General features: G+C 49.4%; 1 protein-coding gene and 1 long non-coding RNA gene across 6 annotated transcripts; one reads left to right on the top strand and one right to left on the bottom strand.

The window, feature by feature from the left end:
* The first annotated feature begins 4400 nt into the window (after window positions 1-4400).
* LOC146513406 (uncharacterized) lies at window positions 4401-5623 on the top strand. Its single transcript, XR_014874932.1, has 2 exons — window positions 4401-4502; window positions 4542-5623. It is a non-coding gene; the product is annotated as an uncharacterized LOC146513406 (long non-coding RNA).
* Window positions 5624-9007: 3384 nt separating this feature from the next.
* On the bottom strand, window positions 9008-27025 carry spg11 (SPG11 vesicle trafficking associated, spatacsin). 5 transcript variants are annotated; one of them, XM_085165395.1, is made up of 40 exons: window positions 26634-27016; window positions 25989-26176; window positions 25686-25913; window positions 25169-25379; window positions 24720-24857; window positions 24230-24627; window positions 23814-23959; window positions 23506-23638; window positions 23075-23230; window positions 22821-22996; window positions 22539-22715; window positions 22125-22196; window positions 21894-22021; window positions 19632-19840; window positions 19368-19563; window positions 18970-19173; window positions 18700-18806; window positions 18430-18575; window positions 18185-18349; window positions 18039-18105; window positions 17523-17685; window positions 17228-17436; window positions 16882-16990; window positions 16534-16693; window positions 16155-16433; window positions 15829-16029; window positions 15607-15714; window positions 15268-15433; window positions 14972-15186; window positions 14126-14858; window positions 13108-13253; window positions 12796-13000; window positions 12574-12714; window positions 12290-12423; window positions 11026-11145; window positions 10236-10404; window positions 10064-10140; window positions 9804-9959; window positions 9466-9617; window positions 9008-9387 (listed from the first exon to the last, which is right to left on the bottom strand). In XM_085165395.1, the coding sequence occupies exons 1-40, from the start codon at window positions 26846-26848 to the stop codon at window positions 9213-9215; spliced, it is 7278 nt and encodes a 2425-aa protein (XP_085021521.1). In that variant the 5' UTR covers window positions 26849-27016; the 3' UTR covers window positions 9008-9212. The 5 variants fall into 5 exon arrangements, with proteins under 5 accessions (XP_085021521.1, XP_085021520.1, XP_085021518.1 ...); XM_085165394.1 differs by having other exon boundaries at window positions 12574-13000; window positions 26634-27017; XM_085165392.1 differs by having other exon boundaries at window positions 9466-9959; window positions 26634-27017.
* Between the last annotated feature and the right edge of the window lie 90 nt (window positions 27026-27115).

Genomic DNA, 27115 nt, shown 5'->3' with positions numbered 1-27115 from the left:
CTCAAACATGTTTAAACCCTGAGTTTTACAGCCAGCATCTAGTGGCTGTTAGTGGTACTGCACTCAGAGACGTCGTCCTCGGACACATGACGGAGGCCACTGTTTCGTGTGTTTCCTTCTCCGTCTACACGCCTACGAGTTATTCCCTGTGATGACATCATCGTGTCCAGATGTTTTTCCTGGTGCGTCTGATGAGCGACAAACTCAGACTGCAGCTCTGACATGAAGGCTGTGACTGCAGACAACAGAAATACTCTGTGATCAGTGTTGGGAAGGTTACTTTTAAAATGTATTCCATTACAGATTACAGATTACATGCCCCAAAATGTATTCTGTAACGTATTCCGTTACGTTACTCAATGAGAGTAACGTATTCTGAATACTTTGGATTACTTAATATATTATCATGCTGTTTACAACTACATGAATGTACTATTGCTGTGATTTATTACTGTTACTGAAGGTCCGCGGCTCCGAACCGTAGTAAAGGGACCTCTGGCTAATACGGTGGGTTCGTGTCGGCTCGTAGCTGAAAACTAGCTTTACTTTGTTGTCTGGGTCAACTTTGCTAGCAGAGACAGAGAGAGGCGTTGAAAGGCTGCTCCAACAGAACTTATTGTTTTTGGAGGAAAACACGAACACGGTGTACAGTCGAGTCTTAATAGCTTACTTACAACTGGGCTCGTCAGGCTCTCTTCTTGGCTGCAGTGGTTATTATTATATTTACATGCTTCCAGCTCCCGTTTCTGCTCGATGACAGCTCGTACTTTTCCTTTTTCTCCCTCCCTCGCTCACAGACACATAACGTGTATGGCAGTCCATTCTCCCTGCAGCACGGACTACACTGCCCATGATGCTACATTCTTTAGAGCTATACCTGTAGCATTCTGCCTGTTAGCTTAGCACAGCAACAACAAAAAGGCCTCTCTCACCCAGGAAACACGCAGAGAGAGCGGCACCCTGTAACCATGGCAACCGTAACGCTGCCGCCTGGAACCAGTGTTGCCAACTTAGCGACTTTGTCGCTATATTTAGCGAGTTTTCAGACCCTAAAAAAGACGTGAAAGCGCATATCGCTTTTACTCTCAACAAGCAGCGGGTGCTGTAACGCAGTCAGTTCTTCTTTTACTCTTATGCTGTTTTGTGGATCACAAGGTTTAAAACTACTTATAAACACACATACACAAAGTAACTCCACCAGAGCGCCTATTTCGGGTCACTTTTGCCGGTCCAAGCCCGGATAAAGGAGCAGGGTTGGAATTGTGACATTAAAAAACAATAATTGCTAAAAGAAATTTAATTTGTAGTTGTAAATAAATTCTAAATGCATTTAGGACGTTTTTTACTCACTTTATGTCTCTTCCACGATGTTATTTCTCTCTCCAGCAGGTAGGTTACAATTACATTAGCATGACCAATTATGCAAATTAGGCGATGACGTCATTAAGCGACTTCTAGCGACTTCTAGGACAACCAATTTTCCTTACTGTGGAGTTGGCAACACTGCCTGGAACAACAGAACGTAGCTGTCAAACAAAACCCAAACAGTCCTGACCCGCCACAATATGAAACAGGGAAGTACCGCCGTGTAATCCATTTATTTCAACAAAGTAACTGTATTCTAAATACCACCTTTTTAAACGGTAACTGTAACGGAATACAGTTACTCATATTTTGTATTTTAAATACGTAACGGCGGTACATGTATTCCGTTACTCCCCAACACTGTCTGTGATTGTGTGACATGTACTGATGGCAGCATTGAAAACGAGCTCTGATGTTCAGTTTCATGCGTTTAATTTCAGCATGTCAACATTTTATTTACTCTGAATAAAGAGTCGAGGCCCCAGCGTGAAGGCGTTTCTCGCTCAGCTGAGCATGATACAAACTCCTGATTAATTTCCTAATGAGCGATGAATAATTAGCTCGCTTTCTTAACGACTCTCTCCATTAAAGACAGCGGCTGGCACAGAGAGAAGAGCCACGTCTGCCAAACTAAAGCCAAACTGTGGCCAGGATGATTATTGTGAGTCTGTTTGAGAGTTTAGTCGCTGCAGCTTCAGCCGAGGGCGTTGCCCTGACAGATCCATGCTGCTGTCACACAACAACGAGAAGCTTTACGCATGGAGACAAAGACTTAGTCATTCCTCATTATACATGTTCCCCCCCAATACTATAATTCATTATTATCAGGATGTCATTCATTGGCTTCCTGTTAAATCCAGAATTCAAAATCCTGCTCCTCACATACAAGGTCTTAAATAATCAGGCCCCATCTTATCTTAATGACCTTGTAGTACCATATCACCCTATTAGAGCACTTCGCTCTCGCTCTGCAGGCCTACTTGTTGTTCCTAGAGTATTTAAAAGTAGAATGGGAGGCAGAGCCTTCAGTTTTCGTTCCCTTTAACACCGTGTTGTAATCTTTGTTTTGATCCTCCGACTCTCCGGTCAGTAATGAACTTCTCTGCTGCTGTTTCTGAACTTTAAATGAAAGAAACCCATTCCTCTTTAAATAATCACCCAGCTGGGCACAGACTGGTCTAGCTAAATCCCCTGGATCAGGCCTTATAAGCTGTATGCAGCCAGTTAATAGTAAGACACTGAAACACTGATTATTGGTAATTTTTCTGGTAATATTTGAGTTTTGCGCAGATGTTTTTAATCCCAGCATCCTCAGCTCAGCAGGCTCGGTGCACTCTGCAGCTTATTACTCTGCCTACAGCAGAGATGAGCACAAATGCTGTAACACATTCAAAGGAAATGACACGAGGAGCTGAAACAGCTGATCATTACACAGGCCTGGACTGCCACCTAGTGGAGGAAGAGAGAACTGCCTCTCACGACCGTTTGCAAGGAGCTGCAAGCAAAAACATCCTGAAATTTCAGGCTGTTTTACTGCCAGCTGGGTTCACACTCATTTAACATCCCTGTGACTCTGGGCCTTACTCCACCCTGCCTCACCTGTGCACCACCTCTATTTTCTATTCCTCGACAGAGGCCTTGTATGCAGTGGGGACTGTGAGATGTCATGCATGTCTCCTTTTTGAAGGTATTCACTCAGTTTCCAGAACTGAAAAATGAAGCCAATGCTAAAATGCTAAAAACTGCAGTTCCCCTAATGTCCACTAGGGGCTCCATCAGCGAGCCAGTCCCCCGGTCGAGACTTTACAGCTCTGGTCTCTGTGGGTAGCTCCTCCCTTTATAACTGTGTGGTGGTGAGTCAGCGGTCTGTCTTCCTTCTCTCACCCCAACCAATCACAGCAGATGGCCCCGCCCCTCCCTGAGCCTGGTTCTGCTGGAGGTTTCTTCCTGTTAAAAGGGAGTTTTTCCTTCCCACTGTCGCCAAAGTGCTGCTCATAGGGGGTCATATGATTGTTGGATTTTTCTCTGTATCTATGAAGCGCCTTGAGGCGACTTTTGTTGTGATTTGGCGCTATATAAATAAAATTGAATTGAATTGAATTGAATCTCTTTAGTCTTCTGAACATTTAGAGACAGGTTGTTGTTCTCACTCCAGTCCACCAGGTGTTGGACCTCCTCTCTGTACTCAGACTCATCGTTGTTGGCGATGAGACCCCGACTGTTGTGTCACCTGCAAGCTGGATGATGTGATTTGAGCTGTACTCTGCAGTCATGTGTTAGCAGGTGAACAGCAGTGGGCTGTGTTTATTCCTAGTGAGTCCAACTTCTTTACCAGCTTCTGGGGAAGTTAGGTTATATATTACCAGTAACTTTTCAGATCAAAAGGTGATAAAGTTCAGATTTTTTCACCATATCATTGATGAAACTTCCTTTTTTTTTAAATTTGAGCATCAGGGACAAGGCTGTTAATTGTTAAGGTCAAACTTAAGCATGTGAATGTACTGTATGTGTGAACACTCGAGAGCAACAGAACAGGATCTGGGATGCACTGAACAGGTTCCTGAAAACTGTGGAACAAACCAAAAATGCTTATAAACATGTGATGCAGTGTGTGCACGTAACAAACAATGAAAATAGAGATTTTCCATTATTAAAATATGTAAAAGGACTCTGATGTGTGAGTGACGTCTATTGTTTTATCTTACACCGATTAGTTTTCTCTGAAACGTAAAAAGAAGAAACAAACATGTACTCCCCCTCCGTCTGTTCTCACCTGTCATTTCAGTGATAAATATGTCTTGAATTCTCGAATTGACTCGTTAAATATTTAACCTAATTAAACCCTAAAAATGGAGTCATAAGACTTTTGTCCAAATGTTACCTGCAGTCACAACAACAGTCACCTGAAGGGGCTGAATACTGCAAAGACCCCACAGAACAGTTCATCTCATGCAGTGCTGATTTAAAAACTCTCACATATTTGGACAATCTATAATCTTCTAACACAAAAACATACAAGTGTTCACTGAAGTAAACACACAGAGCAGTAGCAGATTTTTTTTAAATGTGTTTTATTTATTTTCATTTGCTGCTAACTACAAAATCTACAAATAAAAAAGGGGCAGTTAACAAATGCAGTGCTCTGCAGTATGTGAACCCCTCAGCTGAATTTTTAGGTTTTTCAGTTCAAGCCAATTAAATTAAATCCAAAAATTCAACCCCAACAATCAAATGACCCCCTATGAGCAAGCACTCTGGCAACGGTGGAGAGGAAAAACTCCCTTTTAACAGGAAGAAACCTCTGGCAGAACCAGGCTCAGGGAGGGGCGGTCTTCTGCCATGACTGGTTGGGGTTGAGGGGCAAAATTAAATCAAACATAAAGGAGAGCACAGCGTATTTATAAGATTAAGTTTTATAAAAAAATTATAAAATAAGATTATTATCAGGGGTGCACATAAGAGGTCCGCAGGTGCACATGCGCTGTCAAAATAAAAGACGCGCACCAGATAAGAAGTTGCAACACGCAAGATAAGGAAGATAAGGTGAGATCTCCTCAAGATGTGGAAGATTCTCGGAAAAGTGGGTGCAGGAGGTGAGCTGGCTTCAAACAAATGATTTTCACGGCAGACTCTGCAGCACATCTCTGTGCGTTCATCATTTGTTTGAAGCCAGCTCACCTCCTGCATCCACTTATCCGAGAATCTTCCACATCTTGAGGAGATCTAAACAAACTCTGTCCTCCTCCAGAAAATTTTATGTAAGCAAACACGCGTTGCAAATTCTTATCTGGTGTGTGTCTTTTATTTTGACAGCGCATGCGCACCTGCGGACCACTTGTGTGCACCCCTGATAATAATCATGACCCCACAGAGCGAGACCCCACTCAGCCAAAAAGCTTTGAGATGGCCCAGCAAGCTGCAGGAACAGCAATGGCCACTGTGGCGAGACCCAAACCTACTTTAAGTAGGCCAAGACACCACCAAGAATAGGTCTCCACAGTTTCCTCGAGTTCTGCATTGTCTTTTCTAAGCTGTGCGTTCTCCTGCGTGAGTTTCTCTACCTTACCTTTAGCCTCGCACAGCTCAGCACAAATTCTCCTTCTCTCATCGTCCTCTGTCTGAGCCATTGTAATTAAATTATCCATTACTCGATCCACTGTACCTCTCAGTCTGTCAAATCCCTCATCAATGTTTGGTACAGGGAGTAAATCATTTAACATTTCCTGTGCCATTTTTTTAAATTAAAAATTAAATTAAATTAAAAGCACAGTGTCACAGTGTATTAGCTTTTTGAAAATGCCCCAAAGTAAACCGTTAAACGAGCTCTTTTATTTGAGGACGTGGCAAAGAATATGACGTCACAGCGATCGTTTGAAAGGATCAAAGGAGCGCCGTGGAACATTCTGCGCATGCTCAGATCACGCGAATTTCTTGTCTATCACATATGGGTCGTGTCCAAATTCATGGGCTGCATCCTCCTGAGGACCCGGCCTTCGCGGTCTATGTGGGCCGGGTCCTCAGGAGGTCGGGTAGGCCGGAAGTAAACGGCTATGGAATTGGACGGTCTAGCCTTCTCGATCTACTCCCGCCCTTAATTCAGAGTATTTCCGGTTGTCAGCGCCACGGCACGAAAATCGAAAATGGACCCCGAAATCTTTCTCCGTTTTTTGTGTTCATTTTTAATTATTAACGAGCTAACCCACATTCTCGCCTGAAAATATGTTTAAAGTTTATTTTGTGGCCCAGAAAGATTAATAAGAGTAATTTTAAAACTTAGTAGCGGCCGCCATTGCCGGAAACTGGAGCTTGGCTGGGCCGCGCTATGAATTCTGGGATATGGTGGGCCAAGAAGGACACACCCGACCCATCCTTCAAATTCGGGGAAAAGGAGGACGCATTTGTCGGCTGCATTCGGAGGAGTCTACGAATTTGGACAGCCTTCGGCGCGTCGCTGTGACGTAATCGGTCTACAAATGCGGCCTCAGGAGGATGCAGCCCATGAATTTGGACACAACCATGGTCTGTATCCCAATTCAGGGTCTGCACGCTTGAAGTACGCGCACTACGAGTACTACGTACGGTGCGTACTATAAGTACGAGAAGTGCGGAAGTGCGAGGCTTGTGAAATGGGCGGTCTAGCCTCCGTCGCGCTGCCCAGGTTGCCTAGCAACCATGATACCAACCGCCGGAAACGTGTCATACAGCTTTGTTTGGCAGAAATGAAGGAGAACATCTTTTGTTCATTTGTTTGTTTGTTTCTCTCGAGCTTTGTGTGATTAGTTGAGTATCTGAGGCTGAGACCACAGGACAGTAAAACATGATTGTTGGGCTTCTTTTCTGTACTGAACAGTCATTTAAGATTAGCTAGTAAATAACAATTAGCTAATGTTGTTCATGAGACTAAAGTCATCTCACTGTGGTAATGTAAATATAATATGGCCAATATTATAGTTATTATATTAATCATTATTAGTTATTAGGGGAGACCGGGGTCAGTTGTAACACTTCCAATTTCTCCAATCAGGGCTAAGTTTCAAATGATGTGACTCATCCTGTACATGCCAACTCAGTTCTGCTATCACATGTGAAAAATCAGCACATTTTGTCAAACACAGACAATTTAACACGAAAAAAAGTCATTTGTAAGTTTTTCTACTTTATTTCAGTTTCTAATAGCATTATCTGCTTTGCAGTTAAACTCATCAAACTTAAATTATGTTATTTGTACGTCTATGGGGATATATTCTGTGTAGGTCTTTAGTGCTAATGTTTTAGCCGTTGGCTGTATGATGTTACAACTTACCACACTATTACTTTAACTTATATTAAACAAGTTGGGGCAACGACATCAGCAGAGAGAGGTTCACTGGTCGCTTTTGTATATGCGGTTAATGCCATTGGCAACACAATTCCTCCACTGTTTGTGTTCCCACACATACATTATGCAGACCACTGTGTCAGAGATGGACCAGTAGGAAGTACTGGTAGTGGAAATAAATCAGGATGGGTGCAAGAAACAGATTTCTTCATCTTTCTGAAGCACTTTGTAAACCACACCAAGGTAAGCCGTGATAAAAAGTAATGGAATTGCGATGCTGGTGAACAACTACATTTTTTCAGCTTCATTCTTATGTTTAAAAGTTGGTGCAAGAGTTGTAGGTTATAATGGCCACTGAGCCAATGAGGCCAAACTCAAGGAAGACCAACCAAAATTAATGAAATATTCAGTTGCAGAAAATTCCATAATTTGTCTTTTTTGGGGGGTTGGAATATGTTCAAAAGCTAGATTTCTGCATTCTGTCACACACACACACACACACACACACACACACACACACACACACACAGCTACATAAATGGCTCTAAGTGCATTCATGTGTTGAATAAACAAAGATTACATGTTAATGTTTTGTCAGTACCCTTATTTCATTGTGTTACATTTCACCCCAGGATATGTTACAACTAACCCAGACTATGGGGTTAATTGTAACATTTCACTCTTTGTGTTTGAGACCATACCATGCAATGGGTAATTGTGCTGCAGAGAAAATAGCTGCACTATTTAATAGCAGAGACGTGTAAATACTTTGCATTACATTTTGAATCTACTACCTTAAAAGAGCTCCAATTTACATATATATGTCCTATCACCTTAAATCTCCACTCAAAGACGAGTATCTTTGACAGTGTATAAACCAGGGGTCGGCAACCTGCGGCTCCAGAGCCGCATGCAGCTCTTTAGTCTTTATATTGCGGCTCCGGGTGGTTTGGGAAAATAAATTAAAGTATTTAGCTGAAGTGTATTTTATTTATGTTAGTTCTTTTTTAACTTGTAGTTCTAAATTGGAAGATTATTGTGATATTGAAATATAAAAATAAAATTATATTCTTTTATTTTTTTCATTGCTCAAAATAAGCGTCACACTCACGGAAGCCGGTGTACCCGCCAAAACGCCGTGCATTTATCGAGACTTTATCGGTAGGCCAATTGTGGACTTTCGGATCCACATAATGTCAGCAGCTGTTCTCCACTGTGAACTATGTTAAAACAAACACGCTCACGCCTCACAGACGACAGCTTACAGTCCTGTAAAGATGAAAGTGACTTCGTACAGCCTGATCTGCAGACGCTGTGCGCAGAGGTTCAGGAGCAGAAGTCCCGTTGTAAACATATCACGGCAGACCCGACGATGTTTCCATGAACACGCTTTTCACACACGGTTGCTGACGCATACAGCCGGCTGTAGCTTTGCAGCTCACAGCCCGACACACACCAACACAACAGCATAGATCGCACAGACGTTAAGGCAGCGAGGCGTGATGGTGCGTCCGCCTCCCCTGCAGCGGCGCTGCAGACCACGCCCCGCCACACACATTAACCAGGTAAAATACATATTTAGGCAGAATTTTGCAAATATCTACTTTTCATTTTTTAGCAGCAAAGTGCTTTTTTTCCAATGATTTTCAGGTCAGGTCAAGGCTCCAACAGCCGATGGTGGCAGAGGAGGCTGTAATGAAAACACTGTGTTTATGCTGCTGGAGCATTTTTAGTTGAGTGTAATGAAAGTCTGCAAGATGTGTGAGTGAAAGTCGAGGATTTATCTGAACACGGACGCGCTGGAGTTACAGGAAAAACCCAAAGTAGTTGAAAGAGCAAGTTTAATGTTAACTTTGTTTCTACACTTTGTGCTTATTTAACCACCGATGAGCTTTTGAGGCAGAAAACTACATCCTGGTCACCCAGTGAGAAAGAAATCATCATTCTTCTACTAACACATTCTGTACATCCACAGTGTTTCCTGTCGTTGGCGGTTATTGATCACGGTGACGCTGCGGCCAGGTAACGATCAGCTGCCCAGCCTGTCGCTCAGGTAGCTCGACGTCTTGGCGTCCTGCAGCAGCATCTTGGTGATGTCGTGCAGGTTCTGCTGGTACGCCAGCCTGTAGCGGCTGTACACGTCGTCGCAGTAGGTCAGCAGGCGCTTGACGTTGGAGGTGACGCTGCCGGGAGCGCCGTCCAGCCTGAAACACACACAGCGCAGGTCAGTACACGCCACATTTTGGCTGTTGTCAGGTCGTTTTTCTGTGTGTGAGTCGTACTTTTTGAAAATGTCCTCAAACAGGGCGGAGGTGAGTGGGCGGTGGCGTTTGAGCTCTTCCAGGTAACCAAAGTCTCCGTGCAGGACGACCTTCTGGTACAGAATCTCCGCCCAGTCCGGACTGTAGCCGTACGCCTCCGACACCACGAACACCTGAGACACAGGAAACACCGTCATGGCGGCTCCGCCCATCGTACGCAACATTAGAACCGCCTCCTGAGTACCGGGAACCTTCGTCACAGCGTCACAGCGCCCTGCTTCCAACCAATCAGCTTCAAGAAGCGATCGAGTTGCTGCTTCAGACAGGTGGAGGTTTGTGGAAGGACAACGGGAACCCACCTGGTAGCACCGCGGCAGCGCCATGGCGGCGCTCAGCAGCTCAGCAGGTCGCAGGTTGATGATGCGCAGGTCTGATCCCTGATTCAGGAAGTGGAGCTGAAGAGCGACCAGCTTGGCTGTGCGGATGCAGCGAGTCGCCTGACGCACGCACGAATCCTGGCACACACACACACACACACACACACACACACACACACACACACACACACAGTCAGGATGTTAAAGACAGGAACAGGAAGCTGTGGGAGGAGCTCGGCTACCTTGGAGAAGCTCTCCGCCGCGTCCTTCAGCAGACCCAGCACTTTGACCAATGAGCTCTTCAGCTCCGGCGTGATGACTGAAACACAGGAAGTGAGACTGGGATCAGACCAGAGGAAAGAACCAATCGTGGAGGCTTTGGTGAGTTTTTGGCGTCGGCGGGCGCTCGCTCACCCCAGGCCTCAGACTCGATCATCTTCAGCTGCGTCCTGGCGGCTATTTCGTGGTTTTCTCCGATCTCCCTCCTCATGGTGAAGCACAGGGCCACCATGTTGTACTTCTCGCTGTCTGCGGGGAGGCAGCGCTTTATGTAGTCCAGCAGAGCCGACTTCAGACCGGAGCTCTGCAGCGAGAGCGAGCGTGAGTTTACTCGCCTTATGGACGCGCTGCAGGATGTTTCCCCATCCAACAGCTCTCTGCAGTCCTGTTTCTCTCACGTCTCACAATCAGGCAGAATCATCAGTAATTAGTTATCATAGACATATTTCTACTCTTTCCTCACCGCCCTCACAGTGAGGCCCAGTCAGGGTCGTCTGTGAAGCTTCTCATCCCGCTCATCGCAGTCTGAGGAGCCCGGAGAGGAAAAGCGTCCGGACTTTTTATTTTATTTTAAATCTGGGACGGTTTCTCTGTACAGCTTCTCGGATGAAACGTCTCCAAGGAAACTTAAAGTTCGGACGCTTTTCTTTCCGAGGTCCTTAGACCAGTGAGGGTTGAGAACCAATCAGAGCACAGGAACAGCTCTTACTAAAGTCATCAATGAGCTGAAGCTCAGCAGATTCAGCTGCACTGCTTCTTGATCTCTGCTGATTTTAATCCTTCGTTGGTTTAACAGGTGAGGCTCTTGATCGGCTCTCACTCGTGTGCAGACTCGCTCGTCTCAGCAGCAAATCTGTGTGTGTGTGTGTGTGTCTGTGTGTGTGTGTGTCTGTGTGTGTGTGTGTGTGTGTGTGTGTGTGTTGACCTGTCCTCTGTCTGTGTCCACCTTCTTCCTCAGCAGCATCTCGAAGCAGTGGTTCTGATGCAGCAGATCGAAGACGTACGTCATCTCGTTATACCTGCCGATACCTGTCAGCAGACGGACCTGCGCACACACACACACACACACACACACACACACACACACACACACACACACACACACAGGAAAACGTTTACCTTTTTTCGTCTGTAATCCAACTTTGAACCAAGTAACTGAGTAGAAACTATCCACGACATGTACACACTGGGACACTACGACGCAGTAATTAACCCTTTAAAGCCGGTCAGAGCAGCACGCTCTGTTTTGCGTAACTACTTTTAAATCCCGGTAGCTCTGCAACCACGTGAGCTAGTGCAATATTTTTTTTTGCATATGAAACCGGAGGAGTTGTACTTACATCTTATGCCATCAGCTTGTCCTCGGTCACAGTTTCCTTCCACATATAGCTTTGCAAAAACTGCATAAAAAGCACTTGCAGCAACAAAAACATAATATTCCAGAAACACGCTTTGCTGATCCGATCAGCTGTTTGTAACACTTCCTACGTCCATCAGCGCGAACTATCGCATGTCCACCATGACCTGCCCGAAACCGGAAGTGACGTCATTTTGCGGAAATGTAGTTTTTTACCATCAGGGCCTCATGAGCCTATACTGGTGTTTTTAAAAGTTATCTTTGACTTTATGACTTTCTGTGTGGTTTCTGGGATGCTTAGGACTCATATTGCACTGCTGGAAATAGTTTATTTTGATGCATATGCTGCTTTTTCGCAAATTTGCATTATAATATTTATTTTCGTTTTTCCTGCAGTGTATAAAAATTGGTGTATTTCAAAAATAAAACTATGAAGACACTCAAAATAAATTTCCTGTGGTGGGAAACTATTTTGTGCAACTTTTTTGTATTTACAGTTTTGAGGGATAAGCCTCTTAAATTTCTCTAACTAGAAATATATGTTAAAAAAACAAAAACGATTTTCAATTTTTTTGTAGTTTATTGCACTTTCTTGCAATTTATGTAATTACTATGCACTTAATGCAGACATATTATTAAAATTTAGGCTGTAATGGTTGTATTGATGTATAGCAACTTGAAATGCTCCCAAAAATGGCTCCACAGCATGTAAACATATAATATAAGCTCTGGCGGACTTGGTTCTATGGTAGGTCTTAAAGGGTTAACATGCATGCAGCAGCACGAGCATGAAGGGTAACAGCGGGGTGTGGGTCTGTGTTCGGGGGCTCACCAGCAGGCGGTGGTGCCCTCCTGGAGCCAGGTAGGTGTGGCTGAGGTGACGGGCGGCTTGGAGCACTCTCACGATCCCCTCCATGTTGCAGGTGAGACTGAAACAGTCGTGCGCCACGATCAGCAGCTCCACAACTACAGGAGACAAAAGGAAGGGGGCTTTCGGTTCTTTTCAAAATAAGACGGCGAGCCTCGTAAAGACACCTCCCAGCTGGAAATGGAAGAACTTGACGCATCATAAACAGCTCATTACACTAGAGGTGTATTTGTGTGTGTTTGTCGTACTGCAGTTCAGGTCCCTCAGAGGAACAGAGTTGAGGTGCTCCAGCAGTTTGATTCCCACCAGGTTCGGGTCGTCACACAGTTTGATCAGCTGCACCAGCGCGTCCCTGCCCTCCAACGGTCTGAAAATGTGCTTTTCCACCACTAACACACACACACACACATTACCTGGATGCTGAGGCCTAACATTGGAGAACGTTTCAAACCTGAGACGCGCTCTCTCACCTGGCTGCAGCTCCTGGGTGGAGGCCAGCAGCGCCTGAACCATAGCGGAGGAAATGAGCTCAGCCACGGCGTCCGCAGACAGACCCTGAGCTTTGACGAAGGCCCGAGCCTTCCTGAAGCGCTCCGGCTGCTCGGACAGCAGCAGCTTCTCCAGCACCGAGCAGGGCTCCTCCCCGCAGACGCTGCTGAAGGAGCACTGCAGCTCCTGAGGAGACGGGGAGGGACACTCCGGTGAACTTCATACAGGTTTAGAAAGAAACAAGCAGAGCAGACGCTTCTGCAGGAACGTTATCAAATCACCCGGTTAGTTACCTTGGAGAGCTGATAGAGGCTGAGGACTTGTTTGCAGTAGTTGTTGCCATGGCGACACTGATCCACCAGTTTCTGGAGCTGGACGGCGACCTCATCTTCGGGGAGGGGGAGCATCACGAAGGAGGACAGGCTGCTGACTGAGGGAGCTGGAAAAGATGGTATTCATACTCATTGATGACGGGAAGCGAAACTTTAATTATTGGATTAAAAACAGTTTCTGCCCAGCGTGCAAACGGCTGCCTGAGTCCTACATTTATAAGCTGCTCTGCTACTGACTCGTCTCAGATTTTAGCAAAAAACTTTCCTTTTTGCTAAAGCATATAGTTAGGGCTGGACCAGGTGACCCTGAATCCTCCCTTAGTTATGCTGCAATAGATGTAGGCTGCCGGGGGATTCCCATGATGCATTGAGTTTTTCCTTTCCAGTCACCTTTCTCACTCACTATGTGTTAACAGACCTCTCTGTATTGAATCATATCTGTTATTAACCTCTGTCTCTCTTCCACAGCATGTCTTTATCCTGTCTTCCTTCTCTCTCCCCAACCAATCACAGCAGATGGCCGCCCCTCCCTGAGCCTGGTTCTGCTGGAGGTTTCTTCCTGTTAAAAGGGAGTTTTTCCTTCCCACAGTCACCAAAGTGCTGCTCATAGGGGGTCATATGATTGTTGGGTTTTTCTCTGTATCTATGAAGCGCCTTGAGGTGACTTTTGTTGTGATTTGGCGCTATATAAATAAAATTGAATTGAATTGAATAGATTTTAACCCTGGTGTTGTCCTCGGGTCAAACATGACCCCTAGGTGTACGACAAACAAGTGTATGACTTGTTTGCCTTGGACTTGGACAGACTTGGACAGATGGGAGACGATGGACGATGTTATCCTATTACACGAGTCGTTAAAAATAAATATTCAGCATCAAAAGCTTCAATATTTTGTGCTTAATAAAAAAATCTGTTTTTTGGAAGTCCTGCTGGGAGGATATGTGCTCTTATGTGAACTGAAGGTCAGAGGTCACTTACAGCTGGTGATGCTTGCCCTCGCGGGAGCTTCGGCGCCGTCCTCCTGCGGTTCGTCGCTCAGCTCCCCGGACGCCAGGCCTCGGCAGCGCAGCACCAGCCACACGTCCGGGTGGTACAGGGAGAAATAACGGCACACCCGGCTGGCTTCGTGGATGCTGCCGTCGTCTAACAGCTGACCAATCAGAGCAGCCAGAACGCTCCTCTCCTCTGGACTCAGCGCCGACTCGGCGTTAGGCTCCTCCTGCTCGTCGGAGGGGCCGGGCAGTCCCTCCAGCCCGAGGTACCCCTCGGCGTTCAGCTGAGTTATGTTGGAGAAGGAGAACTCCTTCATCAGCGCCTTGTGCGCGTTCATTTCAGGGCTGGCGGCCGGCGGCAGATTAAAGACGCTCTCCTTCTCCATGGCGACGGTAAGGATGCGTTTGCGGATCCGGCTGAGCCACTGCTCTTTCTCCAGGCTCTCCAGTTTGTCCACGGGAGCCGGCGCGATCCGGGAGAGCCAGTGGGCGGCGAGCCCGAGCAGCAGGCAGTGCTCCTGGATGTCCGGCAGGTCCTCCGGAGCCTCCGGAGACCCTGGAGCGCCGGCCTCAGCCTGCGACAGGAAGAACTGGGAGGCGGGGTCTGGATCGGTGCCGTCGGCCTCCAGCTGCTCGTGACATTTCTTCCAGAAGCCGACGCGGGTCTCGAATCTGCCCCACTGCCGCTTGGACCTCTGAGAGCTCACCTCCTGGAGGAGCTGAAGGAGAGCAGAGGTCAATCACTTTTTGAGACGTCACAGATAAATGATCGATTTTAAAGCGTGCACGAAGAAGACCGAGTGTGGACCCCGGCCGTGTGCAGGCGGGTCACCTGGCTGAGCAGCAGACGGTGCACGGGCAGGCCGGCCAGCTGCGCCACCTGCCGCGCCCGGCTGTAGCACCCCCTCGCTTGCAGAGTGTCTACGGTCGCCTGGAACTCCTCCTGCTGGACGGAGGGAGAACTGCTCTGCAGGAGCCTGGGAGATATGCTGACCTCTGACCCCTGAAGCAGCTGACTCAGCTGGTTCAGCTTCCTGAAATCTGGACCTTCAAATGAAAGAGAAAATGAGAAACTTCTTCCAGAGAGTTGATGCAGCGGGCAGCTGCAGACCGTCGGGCACAGCTCACCGTTGGATTTGAGGAGTTTGTCGACGTCGGCGAGGAGCTGCAGCAGCCGGTGGATGTCGTACTGCGAGGAGCAGCGCTGCAGCATCGTGAGGAGCAGCACCGAGGCCTGGCTCTCAACCCACTGCAGGGGGAGGCCACCAGGGGGCGCAGGACCACCGTTTCTCAGCTACGTAAGGAGAGAGGCAGATTAGACAGAGTAAAAGTTTCTGCTCGAGTTAAAAACAGAAGCTCAGTTCTCGTGGTCGCTAACAGATGATGAGGAAAAACAACTAAAGGATGGACTGATGAGGAAGGCCTGTCTTTGTCTTTTGTGTCGGGCACTGGAGCAGTCGGACTCACAGCGATGAGGGTCCGTTGGAAGTCCAGCAGCTTCGACTTGGCCTCGGCGAAGTTTCTGAAGTCGCAGCACAGCTCAAACATCCTGAGCACCAACACCAGAGGACAGTCCTGCGAGTCAGACAGAAAAACAACAAGTTTGTGTTTCAAGCTGATGCGACGACGTGTTGAACGCCGACCGCGACCGCAGCGGTCAGACGATCGGTGACTGAGGCGTGTTTTTACCTTCTGGAAGAGCTCGAAGCCTCGCAGGAGGGGCCTCGCGAGGCTCCGGCCCAGGAGCGTCTTCCAGATGATGGAAAGGTCGTGCACGGTCCATTCGTGATGCTGCGGCGCCTGAGCCAGGTGGGAGGTGGCTTCCTTGGCGGTGACATCATCGACAGAGGTCAGCACCCACACACAAAGACACGGCAGCAGCTCTGCTCCCTGAAAACATCAGGTTTAAACATGCTGCGGTATCACAGAGGAGCAAACGAGCTGCTCTACCTGAGCTGAGCCTGTAACTCTGATAATAACTGGAAAGGATCGCTGGGTGTGTTTCGCTCCCTTACCTGCATGCAGGCAGCCAGTACCGCCAGCGTGGGGCAGCGCTGCACCAGCGCCTCCTGCAGGAGGTATCTGCAGGGTGCCGGCTCCTCCTGGCTCTGCAGGAGCGCCTGGAACATCTCCCCGGGGCGCTCCGGGCTCCCTGAGGCCGCCTCCTCAGTTCTCAGAACTGAATGCTGCTCATCAGAGTCGCAGCTCTTCTTACAGTAAACCTGCAGGTCCTGAAATGCCAAGCTCAGGTGGGCCTGGAGGGTGGGGCCAAACTGAGCCGCCAGCGCCCTCACCTGGAGGAAGAACCGGACGTCGATATTTGAGAGAGATTAATGTTTGTGAACCTGCAGAGGGTACTGCTGTGTGTGTGTGTGTGTGTGTGTGTGTGTGTACCTGCTGAGGCGGGAAGTTGTGCAGTTGGACAAATAACAGGAAGTGGATGAACTGTCCATCATGGGCACAGTGGGCGGGGTAAACGGAGCTCAGCTGCAGGTCGTGGAGCTGACAGAACTGAACGGCCAGCGCCCACTCCTGAGCCGCCTCGTACGACGACCTGACACACACACACACACACACACACACACACCTCAGCCTGTGTCTAAGGTATATGAAGTGCCCGTTCAACCTTTACACAACACAGGAAGCAAGCCTTGTACTTCCTGTTTAAAAAAAAACTTCAATAACACAATAAAAGTCTATTTCAGACATTTGCGAGCTGCAGAGCGACGAGGCGGGGCTGACCTGCTGATGCCTCTCTGCTCCAAACTGTCTGCTACTGCAGCTTCCAGGTAACCAATCAGCTCCTCTGCTGCTCCAGGCTCCGCCTCCACCAGTTTCACACCTTTAGACACTGAAATGAGACAGCAGAGGGGAAATGTAAAAGCAAAGACCTGCAGTTCCTCTAATGTCCAGCAGAGGCGCCACAGTGATTTCAAACTACAGCCTTTTACACATTTGAAGGCATCGGGCTACTTCCTGTTCGCCGCTCAGTTTCCTTCCTGCTCAGTGAGCATTTTGCAGGTTAAACTCAACTGTGTGTGTGTGTGTGTGTGTGTGTGTGTGTGTGTGTGTGTGTGTGTGTGTGTACCCAGAGTGTGCAGATGCTGTGTCGGGCTGCTGTGTGTGTTGCGTTGGTTCCAGTGCTGCAGGATTGCGTTCATGGCTCTGACGTCGACCCTCAGCTTCAGGCTGCAGACTCCCAGCAGCTCGCAGAAACAGACGGCGGCCGACGCCACAGACGGCACATTGAAACGCTGCAGGGCCGACCTGGACGCTCGCCGCGAGGCCTCCTGCAGCCTGGGAACACACGACGCTGATGCTTAGGGACGATGTTCCTGTGTGGCGTCCTCACAGAAGCTCTGAAATGAGCGTGCGGTACTCACGTTAGCCTGACGTCCCCGCTGCCGCTGAGCTGCTGGACGAGGAAGGTGGCGTAGGCGAAAGATGGCCGACCGTGGTGGAGGAAGTAGAGATAGTCCAGATTCTCTTTTAGAGCGAACCTTTGGACCAGGTGAGCGCTGGAGAAGTGAGGCAGCTCCGATGTTTCTGTGGAGAATCATCACAAACAGGTGTACATTTAAAATCTTACAACACGCCAAACGTCTTCATCCTCCGCCGTCTCCAAACCGCCACAGCAGGTCTCACCGCCATCTTCAAACCTTCCCTTTCACTCCTGCTGCATCACCCCGACACTCGTCTCCACCTGCACTTTCTTCTTCTCCTCTCTTTGGACGTCTGACCTCAGGTGCATGCACCACCTTCACGACCTTTCCACCTGTCTCCCCTCCTCTAAGCTCCTCCCCCTCTGCAGGGTATCTTTTCCCTGCTTCCTACTCTCACCACAGATTTTGGGGGTGGGGCTTCCTGTCACCACCTTCGTGCTGGCGTTCGGGTCTTACCTGTGGAGTTGAGGGTGTTTGCCGCCTGCCAGCCAAACAGCCTGGACGGGTCCAGAGGGAGGAGGGACTGGAAGGAAACACCAATCAGAACACCGACGATAACGAGGTGAATACTAACGAGCTGGCAGGTGACGGTGGGCGTTTACCTGCAGCAGGTGGTACACGGAGATGTCGGAGGGCGGGCCGTTTCCTCGGGGGACGGCAGGGAACAGGGCGGCCCTCAGTTTGGGATGTGGGGCCAGCGCCATCTTCAGCAGCTGCGGGTCGACCGTCCTCTCTGACCTGCCCGACCTTTGACCCTGAGCCATCACCTGAAAGCACGGCGACACTTCTTCGTGTTTAACACCTGTCAGGGTTTTATTTCCACACAGAGCAGCAGCTTCCTGTTTACCTGGTCGATTCCTCCGGGGGCGAACATGATGGCGGCCAGAGTCAGCAGACTGTGACCCTCTAACAGCAGACTGCTGAGCGACGCCTGGCTGCCGGGTAATAACACCTGAGCACTGGTTAGACTGGCCTGGAACACCAGTCCTGGATCTGCAGCGGAGAACGAGGACAAAGATGAAGAAAGGAGCGAGGAGAACGAGGACAAAGATGAAGAGAGGATTGAGGAGCGAGGAGGACGAGGAACGCGCTCAAACTGAGAGCGCAGAGTTCCCACCTGACAGATCTCTGGTGATCTCCTGGATCCGCACCAGCATCTCGAACCAGGGCTGCCGCTCAGAGAGGCTCTGACTGCTCAGCAGGGAGCAGTTTCTGGGGGTCAGTCTGTGGACAACAACAACACATACGGAGACAAACCCAGCAGTCATGTGACCCCCTATGACTGAACAGTTTGGCAACAGTGGGAAGGAAAAACTCCCTTTTAACAGGAAGAAACCTCAGACAGAAGCAGGCTCAGGGAGGGGCGGGGCCACATCATATCACACACCTGTAGTGCTCCAGGTAGGTGTAGAGCAGGTACTGAAGGTTGTGCTCCAGACAGAAGGTGATGAAGACGCCGTGGAGGTCGAGCCCGAGGGGGGAGCGGTACTGAGGGATGGGAGGAGAAGAAGACATCACGCCTCCACCCTGAGCCAACCGCCACAGCAGCTGCTCCAGGTGTGCCAGCTCGTCCGGGATGAACACGCCTCTCCTGCGGGAAATAAAACCCTGTGGTTATTTTCTCGCACAGCTGATATGCTGGTTGGTATCAGGCTAAACTGGAGATGGTGGGCGTGCGGTGTCCTGGTGTCCACGGGAGCTTCTGGTCATGTCTGTCGTCGGAGTTCGGTCTTTTGGATGCAGGTGACCTCATGACCTCATGAACCAGGACACCTGTGTTTGTACCTGGCCAGCAGGTCCAGGATGTTCTCCCTCATGTAGCTGCTGCAGGCCGTGCTGTCGTTCACCAGTTCTGGGGTTAAGTCCGGCCACCGGGGGGCGCCGGAGGTCTCCGTATTCTGGATCCAGTCGACCACGCGGCGCTGGTCGTGCAGGGCGGTCAGATAACGCCACAGCACTGAAGCGTCGCAGGCTCTGAGCTCTAACGGAGAAAAGGCGGTTAGCGCTGAACGGAGACTTATTAGAATCTGACCCCGACCCGGGTTCTACCTGCGTGCTGCAGTCTGGACAGGAGGACAGCTGTCCGGCAGCTCTGGTCCCAGTTCTTCACCCAGTCCAGTCTCAGTATCCTCCAGGGACCCCCCCGCTCCTCCTCCTCGTCTTCCCGAGGCCTCCTCTGCACCTCCAGCTCTTTCAGAACCTCCTCGCCGCCTCCCTCCTTACGAGCCATCCGAACAGTCCCGGAAAGTTTTTGGATTCTCAAAGTCAAAAACAAAGAGTTTGTGTTTACTCAGAGGTTTAACGTCTGAATGCATGAAAGAGTCGACGAGTGGAGGGGCGGGTTAGAGGAGATAAAGAGAGAATTCAGAGGGTTCAGAGTAGGGCTGGGCGATATGGCCTAAAATTCATATCGTGATATAATTTGTAGCACGTGCGGTAACGATATATATACGGTATATTCTTTTCCTCTGTATAACATATTTTCCACACTATAAGGCTTAAAATCCTTTAATTTTCTCAAAAATCAAAACTCAAACCAATTTTGGCAGAAATCTGTTAAAAATGTTTTAGTACAACTTTGGTAAGCCGCACTGCTTGATTGATTGTCAGAGCATTACGGCTGCCATAGTGAGGAGCTTCGCGGAGTAATCTGGGTCCTAAACTCCGTCTGCTTCAGGTCCCAAAGTCAAACGGACACTGAGAGTTAAAAACGGTTTAAATTCTTTCATCTTTAATTAAATCATCAGCGTTGCTGCTTTAGCAGGTGTAACAATTAAGTTTAACATCCATGAAAACAGAAGTTATTAAATTTAACGGAGTTAGAAGCTAACAGGAAGTTAGCTCGCTAGCTTCCAGCTAAACATTTCATACCATGTTCTGACAGAGAGATTTGAAACTAATTCAAACGTACAGCTCTGCTACCACTTCAAACATAAATGAAGACAGAAACTAAACAGCAGTGACGTTTGCAGGGTTACTGAAGTTGGGCTAGCTGGTATATAATGTTGTGCTACGCGATTGCTAGCGACACAGCTATGTTAGCATAACATTAGCACAGTGAAGCTGGAGGATGAACGCTAACTTTTTTTCCACTCGATAAAAGTTAACGTGAGGGATTCTGGTGGTCAGGGACAAATGCAATCGCATGGCAGGATGCTATACACGGGGCAAACGTCAGTCAGGAGAACAACTGAGATCATTCATCCACAATACGAGGTTAGTTATTAATATACTGCAACAACATGGGAACAGAGCAGCTGCGAGAGAATTCAACATTAATGAATCAATGTTACGGAAGTGGAGGAAGCGAGTTTTTGGCTTTCCCCATATTTCAAAAGTGCTTCATCTCTTTGCTGTGACTGTCGCCATAATTTGCAGATGATAATGGTTGTAGCCGCTGTGATCATGCTTTCGACCAAAACAGGCGCAGCTTGATGACATCATCAACATGCGCTATCGCGATAGAGCGATATAGTCAAAATCTCTATCGTTGGCCAAATTTATATCGTTTCTATCGCCCACCCCTCGTTCAGAGGAGGCGGAGGGCAGGTAACAAAAACAGGAACAGAGCCGAAACAAAGCAGCTGAGAGCAGGGTGGGGATGTTTGTGAGATGAAACAGGAAGCTGAGGAGAATTAATGTCTGTTTGTCCTTCATAACCACGGTGGGAGGAAGCAGAGTCAGAGCATTTATAATGCAACTACCTGACTGTGAGGTTACCGTACCAACAGACTGTCCAGTCAAATTATAGCATTGTGATTGGATGTCACAGATTAGTCTGTGTAATGCTCACAGTCTGCTGGCTCCACAAACAAACATGGCGGTTAAACATGAAGCTTTAAAACCAGCTGATTGGCTGACGGTGAATGTGCCGTTTTTCATTTACAGTTTATGCATCTACACGAGGAATATTCAGACCTGATTTTCCATAAATGTGTTCACAGTGTTTGTAATACTTTACTGCTTTATGATGACTGGTGTGATGAAGCCCATCAGCCAGCGTGGCTGTTTTTACTGATGAAGCTGAGCAGAAACTTTCAGCGTGACCACGGTCACATCACTGTGGAAAAGTCTGAAATTCCTCACATTAGTCCCACCTGTAGGATGGAGCCCTTACACGTCTTACCCAGGTGTCACCTATGACCCTGAAAAAGCCGTAACATCTGTGCAGCAGACTACCAGAAGCTGACCAATCAGAAAGAAGCAGGTGTTTGGGTGGGCGGTGCAAAAAGAGACAGGAACACGTCTGCAGCGTGACAGAGAGCCACTCTGATTGGTGGAGCTCTGTGGATTCAGCAAGCAGCTGTTTACCCTTGATGCGAGGCACTTCCTGTGCAGCGGACAGCCGGCCGCGACCCCAGCTTCTCCATCTCCCCGATGAACTCAACACTCTCCTTCTCTTCCTCTGGGAAGTAACTCCGACTGGACAGCTCCTCCACCTGTGCTCAAGTAAGAACAGTTCAGAGGTCGGACGGGGACGAACCTAAACATTCACAGAAACAAACGGAGGGCATGTTTCAAAGTAAAACACGCCACACTCACCATCAGCTGCCTCAGCTCCTTGTCATCCGTGTGGAGGCAGATAAGGTGGAGCTGCTGCTTCACACTGAAACCCTGCAAACCCAAACACAGACGCTCAGCCTCGACGCTCTGTCTGCTTTAAAGAACAGAGCTGCCACATCCGTCCCGGCGCCGGCTCACGCGCCGAGCTACGTCGAAAAGGATCGACGAGTCAGCTCGCAGAGTCTCTGTGACATCATACAGATCCCAGAGCAGATAAACTGGCCCACAGCTTTACTCCGACACCTGCGGCCACATTATTAGAAACGCTGGTCGTGTTTGATCGAACAGGAGGTAAAAAATCGGTACTTTTGTCTTTACGTCTCTCCTGAGGCTCGTCTTTGCTCTTTTCCTGATAACCTGTAGTTGAACGTGTGTGATGTCAGCTGCTCTCACCATGTTGGCGAGGAGCGTGTTGGCGGTCCGCAGGTCTCGGCGTCGCAGGCAGGAGGAAACTTGCCGCAGACCCTCTCTCCTCAGAGCCGGCAGGCGACGCTCGGGCCGGTTCTGCCTCCGCAGGACTGCCTGAGCTCTGGGGATCTGATTGGTCAGGATGGACTGATGGACCACTTCCTGCAGCAACACAGGACAACACTTTTCAGATTTTCACACATTTTTTTAGCGTCACAGGAAGGTTACTGCGGTTATGGGACCAAAGTAAAAACATCTAAATCTGACCTCTGCTGAGAGCTGCTCCCACTCGTCCCGCTCAGCCTCCTCCTCGGCCGGCGCCGCAGCTCTGGTAGCCGACACATCGGGCCCCGCAGCCCAGGGGAATCTCTTCATGTAGCTCCTCAGCTCGCCGACGTACCGATCCAGAACGTTTATGCAGCTCTGCACGCCCGAGTCCTCGTCTGCAGACGCAGCAGAGCAGCGTCAACTCGGACACCTGTATTAATGCTCTGTGTGTGTGTGTGTGTTTGTTCTCTTACGGTGTGTGTTGGACAGCACGGAGCGGATCTGCGTGTTCACGAAGCTCAGGGTGATGTTGAGCAGCTGCTCGGAGAACTGTCGGCTCTGAGCTTCGCTGTTCGAGTCTCTGACGGCCGAACACAGCAGGTCTAAGGCGGGACACAGCTCCTGCACTCCTGCACACATGACATCACTCTTTGTTTGTTTGCACAGGGCAGGATTCTCTCTGACAATAAATGAAATCATCTTTTAAAATCATGTGAGTGTGAATCTGCAAAAAGAAGAAATCAGATATTTGTATTTGTATTTCAACAACGCTGAAAACTCTTTCCTGAACTCCTTTCAGTGAAAGTTGTTTTGGAAGATTTGCATCCACGTGCATCTGCGAGCAGTTTGCACGCCTCTCTGCCTGCGATCTAAAACGTGCGCTCGTAACGCGGCGTGCACGTACTGTCTGTGAGGCTCAGCGTGGAGGCGGCGGGCTGATCGGCAGAGCTGAACGCTGCCGCCGGAGGGTTCAGGACGTTTTCTTTGCTCTTCAGGTAGAAATCGACCGTGTCCAGCTGACGGTTCTTCAGTCCAGTCTGTGCAACAACAAAGACAAAGTGTTTGATGCAAATGTCACGAACAGTGGAAACAAAGTAGAATTTGTTTTTACTTTTCTTAATGAACAGATAACAGAGTTTTCGGTTTCACAGAACCATCAAAGATCTTTTCCTGTGATCAGGAGGTTGAATGAGATGTGCAGGTGTTTGCTACCTGCAGGGCGTGGATGGGGATGGAGCAGCGCCCCCAGCTGTTCAGGTGGCAGACTGCGTCCACTGTCGCCGCGCTGCCGAACAACATCAACCGGCTGAGCAAGTCCTGCTGCGATACGGAGAAGAGGACCTGGAACACGCCGGCCTCTGACACACACACACACACACAGGATGTGAGGTTACTGAAATGGAGGCGGGGCTTGCTGGAAACACTGAAACAGCATCACTGCTCACTCTCAGAGAAACACGAGCTGTCAGGTGATCGCGCCGCTTCGACACAAACTGCAAGTTTTTAAAATTACGTGGACAAAAAACGAAGTTGGGTTCATTTGTGCAGAATAACCACGTGAACCTTCGGCGCCCTGTCGGGCTGCTGAGGCCATCGCAGCAACAGTGACCTGGAGCGCGGCGACTTACTCTTCAGCAGCAGCCGATGCTGCCGCTCTCCACAGCGCTGAACCGGCGCCGCCTCGCCCGCCGCCCGGTGGTATCTCACGTTCCCGTACTCCATGTCCCACAATGCAACTGTGGTCTGTTGGTTTCCCGGGCGGACGAAGGTCAGCAGAGCGGAGAACTCGGAGACGGTGAGCTGAGATGAAGCGGACGATTCGGGGACGGCGAAGGTGACGGTCGTCCCCCCCAGAGGCGCTCTGCTGTGGGACGAGGATGGAGCCAGGTGGGGGTCCAGGTGGGGGAGGGAGGAGAACCACGAGGAGGTCCTGGGAGGCTGAGATGAAGAGAAGCAGGAGGAGGAGGAAGGAGCAGTGGCTTGTTTTGCTCTGCTGTACATGGATTTGAGACGAGCCTCCCAGGAGCTGGAGTCGAGGTCAGAGGTGAAAGGTCAGAGGTGAAAGGTCAGAGGTGGACCTTTCTCTCTTCTTAAAATAAACGATGCTCCGCGGCTTACCGGTCGGTGCTGAAGGTCGCTCCCAGGGCCGAGATGCTGAAGCTGGAGCTCGACAGGCTGTCCTGGTCTCTGGGGTGCTGCGGCTGAAGAGGGGGGCGTGACCGAGGGGCGGCGCACAGCAGGTGGTCCGGAAACATCCTGAAAGACAGATCATGACTCTGAAGTTTGCTCTGCAGTGCAGAGCGGGATTAGCTCGCAGACGAGTCAGCGCCATTGGATTGATGCAGTTCATCAGTTTAATGTTCCTCCAGCTGAGCCGCGAACCTCACACAGGATCAGAGCGCCGCAGACGAATCCACGCCACCCTCACCGTTTCTGCTTCTGTCACCATGCTGAGAATCTTTTCAGCACTTTATGGCTTTAATGTGACGCTTTTCACCTGAATCACCATAAACAGACTCTAACGCTGCTGCGCTTTCTACTCATCCAGATGCCCTCTAAGTCATTACCTGAAGTAGTGGTTGAGGTCGACGGCGATGGCGGCGTGGGACTGAGTGACGGCCACGGCTGTGCTCAGATCAGCCGACACCTGGAGGAGGCAGAAGGAGGGAGAGGAGGAGAAGGGGAAAGAGGCGAGCTCGTCCTCTGCCGGGCTGGAGCTCAGGTAGGCGGGCAGGCTAACGCTGGCCAGCAGAGCGCCATCGGAGACGCTGCACACAGCTGGAGGGGGTGGAGTTAAAGGAAAGGATGTATGGACAAAAAGCGAGGCGCTTTATTTCACGCATTCATGAAAGTTACACCACAAACAATTTGAGAGGAATGTATTTAAATGATTCATAAAGGAGAACTCCATCGTCGATGCACATCCCTCTTTCCTGTCTCTTAACTAAAGACGGAGAGTGGATGATGAAGATGAAGCTGCCAGGCAGGAGGAAAACAGGTGAGTCATGAGCCATGTTCTCAGTGTCGTATGTCACAGCGTGCTCACTGTAACTCTGTGTGTAGCAGCGAGACGGCGAAGGATACATATGAGTCCAGTGGAGCTGAGGGCAAACAGGGTTTCCATGGAGACGCAGTGATGGACAGCAGAGCACGAGACGCTGTCGGCCAGCTGGACTCTGCAGCAGGATAACGTCTGAGGCTCCTCCTCCTCCTGCTGCCACTGTAGCTGCAGCAGCCAATCAGAGTTCAGCAGAACGCAGCAGCGGGCGGTCACAAAGGACAACACCTGCACCACCTGCAGCTCGCGCACACCTGGGAGCAAACACTCGGTCAGCTAATGCGACGCGTTAATAGCAGGCGGGTGGTCTAGGCGGTTTTGGTACTCACTGGGGTCCTGGTCTCTGATGGTCTGCAGCAGGCGGTCTGCAGGATACTCACACACACGGAGCACGGAGGTGAAGGCCGACCGCTCGGCCCTGACCTCCAGCAGCTTCAGGTCACCCTGAGATCCCACAGCCAGCAGCCTGAAGCCGCCGACTCCCCGAGAGTGGACGGACACCTCCTCCCACGAAAAACTGTGAGCAGAAAGAAACTTTTAGAAAATCTGCTTGTTTGCCTGCAGCCCTCACTAACCGACACAGCACAGGGAGGACGTCTGCTGACCTCCAGCTGCAGCATCAGCTGTCTTTGAGGCAGCTGCACTCCACAGAGAGCCACACACTGCAGTGCTTCAGCATACAAACACATGTTTGAGTAATACATGCATTTATTTTCAGCCCATTTTCTTATTGTGTGTGTGTCACATTACCCAAATCATGTAGATATTTTAGCAATCATCAAATAGTCAGAAAGTGAAATGTTAGCTGTGACTGGACAGTGCCGGGAGGAGCTCTGTTTGATGGGTTCTAGTTTAAACAGAGGATGTCTCACACTGACGTGTTTCAGATCCAACGCATTTTAATGTTAAACCAGTTACTCGGAGATTATTCAGCTTCATCACAGTCACTATCTGTGCAGTTCCTGCTGACTCACTCTCGGTAGCTGCCCTCCGCTGCAGCCGGAGAAGCCTCTCTGTCCGCCGGGTCCCACACCACCAGCTGCCCCCGGACCCCCAGACATCCGAGCAGGGAGCCTCCAGGAGCAAGCTCGGCTTTCCGTACGTCCGCTACATCACCACAGTGCTGATTCTCCGGGATCACAGCTACCTCCGTGGATCCAGCCTGCAGCCGCTGATCCGCTTCCAACATCTTCGCGCGGTGAACCGGGGCCGGAGAAACCGGATTAAAGGTCTAACTGTGAGCTAAGAAGACATTTTAGTTTCAAAAGAAGAATAAATCTGCTGTCGAGGCTCTTCGGATACTTCCTTTTCTCATGTAAACAGCTGCTCGGGTTCAGTTGTCACGTGTGCTGCCTCTACTGTCAGCTGACCTCCGCGGAAAGTCATGCGCAATAACGTCATCGTGGATCGATTGCTTTTCCCTGGACCCAGCTCTAGAATGCGACACGCTAATTGG

Source organism: Neolamprologus multifasciatus, chromosome 7 (genome assembly GCF_963576455.1).
Source record: "Neolamprologus multifasciatus chromosome 7, fNeoMul1.2, whole genome shotgun sequence".
NCBI classification, from domain to species: Eukaryota; Metazoa; Chordata; class Actinopteri; order Cichliformes; family Cichlidae; genus Neolamprologus; species Neolamprologus multifasciatus.
Note: the sequence above shows the minus strand (reverse complement) of the source record. Positions and strands in the feature narration are given on the sequence as shown.